This window comes from Impatiens glandulifera, chromosome 5 (genome assembly GCF_907164915.1).
Source record: "Impatiens glandulifera chromosome 5, dImpGla2.1, whole genome shotgun sequence".
In the NCBI taxonomy this organism is placed as follows: domain Eukaryota; kingdom Viridiplantae; phylum Streptophyta; class Magnoliopsida; order Ericales; family Balsaminaceae; genus Impatiens; species Impatiens glandulifera.
Window position 1 is genome coordinate 18261269 of NC_061866.1, and position 9164 is coordinate 18270432.

General features: G+C 35.2%; 1 protein-coding gene and 1 pseudogene across 1 annotated transcript; one reads left to right on the forward strand and one right to left on the reverse strand.

Annotated features, from left to right (window-relative positions):
* Positions 1 to 2260: 2260 nt before the first annotated feature.
* Positions 2261 to 3874, forward strand: LOC124940618 (annotated as a pseudogene).
* Positions 3875 to 6824: 2950 nt separating this feature from the next.
* Positions 6825 to 7315, reverse strand: LOC124939085 (secreted RxLR effector protein 161-like). Its single transcript, XM_047479596.1, has 2 exons — positions 7108 to 7315; positions 6825 to 7018 (listed from the first exon to the last, which is right to left on the reverse strand). The coding sequence occupies exons 1-2, from the start codon at positions 7313 to 7315 to the stop codon at positions 6825 to 6827; spliced, it is 402 nt and encodes a 133-aa protein (XP_047335552.1).
* Positions 7316 to 9164: the final 1849 nt, after the last annotated feature.

Sequence of the window (9164 nt, forward strand, 5' to 3'; positions counted from 1 at the left end):
ATATATATATATATATATAATAATAATAATAATAATAATAATAATAATAATATATAACTATTATTTTTTAAAATTAAACTCGTGCAATTTAAATTTAAAGTAAACTCTAAATTTTATAAGCTTGTAATAGACTAACGATTTTACACGTAAATTTCCGGTTTTTACCCTCTTATTTCTGATATTTCTCATTATATTAATTATTTATTATTATTTATCAGATATAAAAGAAGATTTTTCAAGTTAATTTCTTCACAAGAAGATTGTAAAAGAGGAGATTGCTTTAATTTGTCTGCGATGAAGACTCTCATTTGTTACTAGACTAGTGTGATTGTTTAGGATGGATGATTGGGATCGAGTACCTTCGTTTAAGATACAAGTCGCCACTAAAAAAAACTTTCCTTGTAGAGAAAAAATTCATTTAAAGTATGATAAATGCAAATATGTTTGTGGCCCAGCTGCCATGCACCCCACCACCTATAATAATTTAATTTCTTGTTTCAGTTTGTCTCAATTAATGTACTATCATTAACCCATATCAACGAATGCACAAGATTTCGTCCAACCTCATGATATGTACTTGATTCTTCCATATGAAGAAAGACGTGTCATTATTGGAGTCAGTCCAGAGTAAGTCCGGCAATTACATGACCTAAAACTAATTCATTTCCTAAACAACAAAATAATTTAAAACTAAAATAATAATAATAATAATTCTCCCTCTTTTTTTTCACTCTCCCACTTTTTATCAAATGTACATCTAAGTTCCTAACAATTCATTTAAGAAACCTCTTCATTTAATTATGACCAATGAAAATTTTGATCAACATCAGAAAGAAAATAACATCAATGAGAATATATATACATAGTTGTGTCAAATAATATAAGAGAGTTAGACTTCGACTTCTTGGAATTTGGAGCGTTTTTGTGAGCTTTTTTTTTTAAATAGTTTAGATAACTGTAATGATTTTGTACTAATGATTTGTTAAATTTTGGGACCATACATGTAAATATATTGGAATGATTAATTAATTCTTTTAAAATATTAAGAAATAAATTATACACCTCAGATTATTGTTATTAGGTGACATAGAATATGATCTTAAAGACCAAATTTAAAGATGGGTCTAGTCAGGACAGAATTAAATTTATTTATTTTTTAGGCTAAAATGATATACGTTATTAGTTATGACCACTATTTCAAAACTCAAAGAAGTATATATATCGTTATAACTCTCACTTCAACTTACAAAATTATAGTCACTATGACTTCCAATTCTAGCCTAGCGGCAAAAAGAGGTGGATACCAACCCTAAGTTCCTGGGTTCGAGCCCGTCAGGCGGCAAGTTCTGCGCCTGGTTAAATGATTAAGTGTGTTTGCGGGCTACATACTTAATCATTTGCCCCATTTCATCTCCTCTTCTAGCCTAGCGGCAAAAAGAGTTGGATACCAACCCTAAGTTCCTGGGTTCGAGCCCGTCATGCGGCAAGTTCTGCGCCTGGTTAAATGATACCAACCCTAAGTTCCTGGGTTCGAGCCCGTCATGCGGCAAGTTCTGCACCTGAATGATTAAGTGTGTTTGTGGGCTACATACTTAATTCTTAAAAAAAACGTTCTCAAAAAAAAAAATAAGTTATACTGATTTGATTTCGTTCTTATTAACTTTAGTACTTAGTTACTAGTTTATCTAACTCCGTAAATACAAATTTACTAATAAGTAGATCAAGTGACAAATATGTTTAATAAGATAACAAAGATTATGAGATAGATTCTCATTTACAACTCCTTAAATTTAAGTATGTTTCATTTTTGTTAGGTAATGCTAATTTCTTCCGTGATAAAAGTCAGTTTAAAAGATAAAAAAAAATCGCGATTCAATTTCATTTTAGGCTAGTTCTTCTTTTTAATTTACAAAAAAAAAAACTCCTATTTTAAATATTAATAATAATAAATGAAAAAAATATACAAATTTACTTATCCATCAACTAACATCGATCTTAATTATCTAGGCTGAATTGAACTTCACTCCTCATCTTCCCATTCCCAGTCAGCTAGCTTCTCTCTTTCTTTATTTATTGCTACAACTCTGTGGCAGTACTTCCTGACCTATCTATCTCTTTAAATAAGTTCATATCAATTCAACTTCGAATTCTATACTAGTTCTTCATACAAAATTAAGAAGAAGACACTTAACTGTTACAATAATAATATTTACCTTTCATTTCATCATTGATTAATTTATAATTCCAAACATATAAAAAAATGGTTGCCTCTTCTAATCTGCTACTACTACTGGTAGTGGTCTTCTGTTCTTGCGGCGGTTCATCTGACATGGTAGATTCGCAATTTCTGAATGTTCCTGTTTCGCAGTTCATAGATTCTATCAAGTTCACCATTGACGCCGTAGAACAGGTTGCCTCCATTGTCTCACGCTTCGGTACCAATTTTGGCGAATTTCGGCTCTCCAATGCAATCGCCGACTGCATTGATCTGCTAGATTTAACCGCCGAGGAACTCTCCTGGACTCTCTCAGCTTCTTCTGATCACAATTCCAATCAAGGTAAAACAAAACATCATACTATTTTGTTCTTTACTTAATTGAAATGTTAACTATATCACTTGATCACTTGTTTGAGTGCATTGAAGGACGACGAAAAGACGACAACAACAACGGCACAGGATATCTAAGTTCTGATTTGAGGACATGGCTAAGTGGGGCCCTCGCGAATCAGGACACATGCATAGATGGATTTGACGGCACCAACAGTTTTATTATCAAAAGTGCCATTGCCGACGCTAAACCAAATCTCTTCCTTGATCCTCCAATCGCTCCAACAAGTTCACGATACTCCTCCTCCTCCGACCTCACCTTCCAGGCAATGGAACCCTGCTTGGTTTAGTGCTAGGGAACTCCAGACCGGTTGGGGGTCGGTCGACGCGGTGGTGGCGAAAGACGGCTCAGGGGATTATAACAAAATTATGGACGCGGTAGCCTCTGCTCCATTATTGAGCACGCAGCGGTTTGTGATCTACGTTAAGAAGGGAGTGTACAAGGAATATGTGGAGATTAATAAGCATCAATGGAATATTATGATCGTGGGAGATGGAATGGATGCAACCATTATTTCGGGTAATCGAAGTTTCAAAGGTGGTTACACAACTTTTCGGTCAGCCACTTTTTCTGTGAATGGGAAAGGATTCATAGCACGGGACATCACGTTTGAGAACACGGCAGGGGCGGAGATGGAACAAGCGGTGGCATTCAGGTCGGACTCTGACTTATCTGTCTTGTACCGATGCGGCATAAAGGGGTTCCAGGACACACTGTACGCTCACAGCTCGCGCCAATTTTACCGGGAGTGTCGCATTTCCGGCACGGTGGACTTCATATTCGGAGATGGCACGGTGGTGTTCCAAAGCTGCCAAATCGTAGCACGGAAAGGAAAGCCGAATCAAAAGAACGCCATAACAGCCCAAGGGAGGAAACATCCCTGCAACACTACCGGGTTTTCGATCCAATTCTCAAACATATCGGTGGAAACAGAGTTGTTAGTGGACAACCAGACGCAGACGTATTTGGGTCGACCATGGAGGTTGTATTCGAGGACGATGATCATGCAATCTTACATAGGCCCGGGGATAAGGGCCGAGGGGTGGTTGGAGTGGAAGGGGGATTTGGGTCTCAACACACTTTGGTATGGAGAGTATATGAATTATGGGGAAGGGGCAGGGGTGGGAAACCGTGTCAAGTGGCCTGGATTTCATCTTGTCAAGGATCCTTCGCATGCAAGAAATTTCACGGTGGCCGAATTCATTTTGGGGGACTACTGGTTGCCTGCTACAGACATCAATTACACAGCCGGCTTGTCGGTTTAATATAAATAAATAAATAAATAATTAACATTGGAATAATCTACCCAGTATCTAATTAGCTGATCATCATCAGTTATTGAGTACTGCTGGTTTGATTTATTATTTATACTCAAATCTTGTTCAAATAGACATTTTCTCATTAATGAGAATGTTTCAAAATATCTAACCGTTACGTGTTGTCAATATTTTCTCATTAAATATTCGTTGCCTTTTCAAGGGAATATTTTTGAGAAGGTACGATGTAGGCTGACTAGTCTATCCGGACTAGTCACGCCTTTTGGGAAATGAATACATCTTTTCCCAATGTTGATTTTTGAAAATATTCGGTTTTTAAATGAGTTTACGGCTTGAGTGTTAAAGAAGCGATAGCTTCTCCCTAAGAAGATACCGGATTTGACAAAAGTGATTTTGAAACATTTTTAACATTGAACCGAACCGAAAGTGAATTGATTCCATTAGATGGGGTCTCTAACCGATATTACAGCAAAAATTATCGGTGAGATATAGAAAGATCCTAGATTTAATAGTGAGATTGACCAATTGCTGGAACCTTCTTGGCCTTGGCTTTGTTCCATCGATCGATTTGTTTTTGGATCTTCTCCTTTGTCAACAGCTGGTTCGGATGAAGGATGATACCTGAGCCGCGATAGTTGTTGAAGTCATTGAATAAACCGTTTAGCTGTGGAGCATAGACGGTTTTTCTTGGAGGTGATCAACTCCTTCAAGTTGTCGAAGATAATCCGGGACCAGTTTACACGAGTTCCTTCGGTGATGACAGCCATCATCTCGAAGATTCGTTGGGTGTAGTAATGAAATTTTTCCCTGGCCAGGATGGACTTACTCAGAATCTCACTGAGAATCTGGTATTCATTAGCAAGAAGACTCTTGGGTGTTAACCAGGACCGTAGAGCTAGAGAAATGGTGGCGTATCCCGTCGATGAAAACCGGAGAGTAAATGAGATTGATGACACCTTCAGTAGGCAGCTCGCAAGATGTTGCGAAATCTATTATACTAAAGAGAAATGATTTTTCATGAACTTGAGCAAAGATGATGTCTCACTCAGATTAATCAATTTAAATTAATGAGCTATTTATTATGTAAGTTAATATAATGAAATAAAACAAATGTTTAATAAAAAAAATTGAATTAATATAAATTATCACTAACGAATTTATTATTAAGTTATAAAATTCTATTGGTATATACACAAAAATTATAAGAAAAAAGTGTCAAATTATTGAAAATAACATTATTTTTTAAGACCCTTAAAATTTTGTCCAAACTTTCCTGGCTGGCATGTCATATCAAATGTTGTATCGAAAACCCCTCGAAAGGGTTAAAGGGGTCTTCTGTTCCAAGAATCTTGTCTCACTCTGTACCAAATGACAAAACGATACGATTTTGTTTATATTTTAACACCGTCTATATTAAAATCTATATATAAAAAAAAAGCATTATTTTCTCATTTGGTACAGATTGGGACAGTTTTTTTTCGAATATAAGATCTCGACTCGATTTTTATACCCAAATCTTGTTCAAATAGACATTTTCTTTAAATCTCGGCTTTAATTATCGTACCGAACCCTTTCCATTTCGGCTCTCTCTATCTTTTATTTTTCTTAATATTTTTTATCATCATCCTCCATCTTCTCCCTTCTTTTGCACTGTTTGGTTGATCTGTGCATTTCTTTCTTGTGCTAATGTTAGAGATTCCCCGTAATCTCTCCTCATTAAACAACGTTTAAACTTTTCAACGAGTCTAGGGTTAAAAATGTATTAGATTGATCGAAATACTAAAACCAGTCATTAGTTAGAATTTAGATACTAACAAGGACCGTGTATACAAATGAGCTCGAATCAAAAGTTGATTCATATTTCTATGTCAAAAGACAAAATTTTTTCTCTCCTTAACTTGTCAATCTTTCAGTCAATTGTTTTATATAAACATGTTCTAAAACTTTCATTTCTGAAATTAAATTCTCCACTTTGGAGAGGCAGATTCATTGCACAAAGCACAAATCATCGACTGGAATGCACGACGCTTCACGAAATTAGAGGTTGAAGAATCAGATACTTGTTTGAGATGGTCACAAGAATCACAAAAGTCTGTGTTGGGTGTGAATGTTATTGGAGTCTGGCTCAGTTATCTTGTTTATCGATTCCGTTGAACCACTATTTCACACAAAGGAGGCAACCCTCTCACTAGCATCCAACACCACAAAGGAGCTTAAACCTCTACCTCCCACCAAGAGAGTAGTATCTATTTATATTATTAGGTCAAGTCCAGTAAGTGGTTTACTAGAGATTGAGCCACAATGTTGAGTCAACTAATACCCAACAATCTCCATCTTTGGCCCAAAATAGTGCAAAAACACAATCACGAAATCACAAGACACATCATCACCAATTTATTACCACCGAGGCAACAAAAAGAATACCCAAGGTAAACTCGTGTCACAAAGACCATGGCAAGAACACAAAGAATGCGAAAATCACAAAGATTAAACGCAAGAACACAAAAAATGCGAAAAATCACAAAGATCAAACGCAAGAGCACAAAGCAAGCGAAAAATCACAAAAATTTAACGTAAGAACAAAAAGCATACGAAAATCACAAGATTAAAGGAAATATCACAAAGCATGCCATGTCCACAAAGGATGAACCTCAAAGAGCTTTCTCTAAGTCAAAGTTTACCATCCGTTGACATGAAATAAATTTTTCAGTAGGTAAACACTTAGTACCCATATCAGCAGGATTAAATTCCGAAGGAATTTTCTCTAAAATAACAATGCATTTTCAACAATATCCCAAATGTAATGAAACCTAACATCAATGTGCTTAGTTCTATAATGAAAAACCAGAATTTTACATAGTTGAATAATAGATTGACTATCAGAAAACACAATCACATTTTTGTCAAGAAAACCAATTTTAGACAAAACAACCTTAAGCTAAATTGCTTCCTTAAAAGCTTCAGTGACAGCTACATACTCAGATTTTGTAGTAGATAAAGCAACAATGGGTTGAAGTTGAGACTTCCAACTTATGCAAGAGGCACACAATGTAAACACATAGGAAATAATATACTTTCTATTATCCCTATCATTAACATAATTTGAATCCACATAACTAACCATCTTAATACCTACAGAACAATAGAGAAAGTCAAGCGAACATGAATGGTGGTTTTCAGATATCTCAAAAATCATTTCAAAGCATTCCAATGAGGCATACATGAGTTAGACATAAATCTACTCAAGTAACTAAGTGCATATGTTATATCAGGCCTAGTACTAATCATGAGATACATAACAAATCCTATAACATTGGAATAAGTCACATTCTTCATTTCAGTTATTTCAGTTTCAGTCTTAGGAGACTGATCCTTACTTAACACAAAGTGGGAATCAAGAGACACATTCACAGATTTAGCATCAGACATAGAAAATTTACCCAAAATTTTAACAACATATGCACTTTGATTCAACACAAGAGAAAATTTTGTTCTATCTCTAATGATATTTATGCCCAAAATCTTGAAGAAAAGGCAATGATCAGAAGAACTTCTTTTAAACATCAAAGATTGCATGCACTAATTGAACTTAATATTCCATTTCCTATGAGATTATTTTAAACCATACAAGTCTTTTTTTTAACAAAAAAACATGATCAAGCAACTTGAGTCAACAAACCCATCAAGTTGATGCATATATATATATTCTTATCAAGTTCACCATGTAAGAAAGCAGTAGTAACATCCATTTGCTTCAATTTCCAATCAAAGTGAGCGACTAAAGCAAGTATAATTCTAACAGTAGTGAATTTGACAATAGGAGCGAAAATTTCAGCATAATCTATTCCCTCCTTTTGAGTAAATCCATTGGCTACTAACCTAGCCTTGAATCTAACTTTTTCAGACTCTTGCTTCACCTTATACAACCACTTGCAATCCACTAAGGAGCAATTATGAGGTTTAGGAACAAGTTTCCAAATATAATTAATTCTCAGGGAATTCATCTCATTATTCATAGCAATAATCCATTTAGTAGAAAGCTTAGACCTCAAAGATTCTTTGTAAGAGTTAGGCTCATTACAGTCTATGGATTCAAACATATTAAAAGAAAATTCAGACATATTGCAATCATTCAAATTATCATCCCTAAATCTAATAGGCATTCTAACCGTTCTTCTACTTCTATCCTTAGCAAGTTGATAGTCATGCAAATCATCAGACAAATCATGTGAATCAGACAACACATTTGAATCATTCAAATCATCAAGAAAATCATGCGAATCAGACAAAACATTTGAATCATGCAAATTATTAATATCATGCTCCACCTCATTGAGAACATTCACATCATGTTCAACTAGTTGATCAAAAACTACATGCACATGCTCCACCTTATTATAAGCATCATGAACAAGAGTGGGGGACATAGGAAAGCAGGGAAAATTATTCTCATTAAAGACAACATCTCTACTTATCACAATCCCTAACTCAGGTTCACTCCTATCCCAAATCCTATAACCTTTACCCCTTCAGGGTAACCTAAGAACACACATTTCTTGGACCTAGGATCCAACTTGTCAACCTTATGATGCACATAGCCAACACAGCCAAAAACTTTCAAGTTGCTCAAATCAAGAGGTTTAATTGAAAACACAGATTTAAGACATTTCTCTCCTAAGGGAACACTAGGGGACTTATTTATTAAATAAGTAGAAGTGTGTAAAGCATCCCCAAAAACTTCTTAGACAACCTAGATTACGCTAATATAGGTCTCACCCTCTCTAAAAGTGTCATATTCATCCTCTCAACAACACCATTCTATTGTGGCGGGGCACAGACCTGTGATCGATTTTTTTTTTAAATATTTTTGATCAACCAGTTTGAAAATTCTGGGATACTCTTTAAAAAAATTATTTTTTGAAAACGTGAGGGGAATTAATTTTAATGTTGAAAAAAAATTAAGTTTTTAAAAACGAGGCTTTATAGACAACTCCATATCTTACCTTCCCGTCGAATCTGGGAGAGATCGGGAGTTTTTTAATGGGAAGTATGCCATAGGCCTTTTTTAAATTTTTTCAGTATTAATTAACCTCACGACTAGAGAGTCGCCACCTAATTTCAAAAATTAGGAATTTAAGAGATGTGAGTTCGGCGTTTGGTTACGTGTGGGAAATGGTTTTTTAGACGATATGTCCCACAACGCCCCTAAGGTCTCTACTAATTAATTTTGGCTTTCTATAAAACATTCTTACGCTTTACATTTTAGAATTTTCCATTT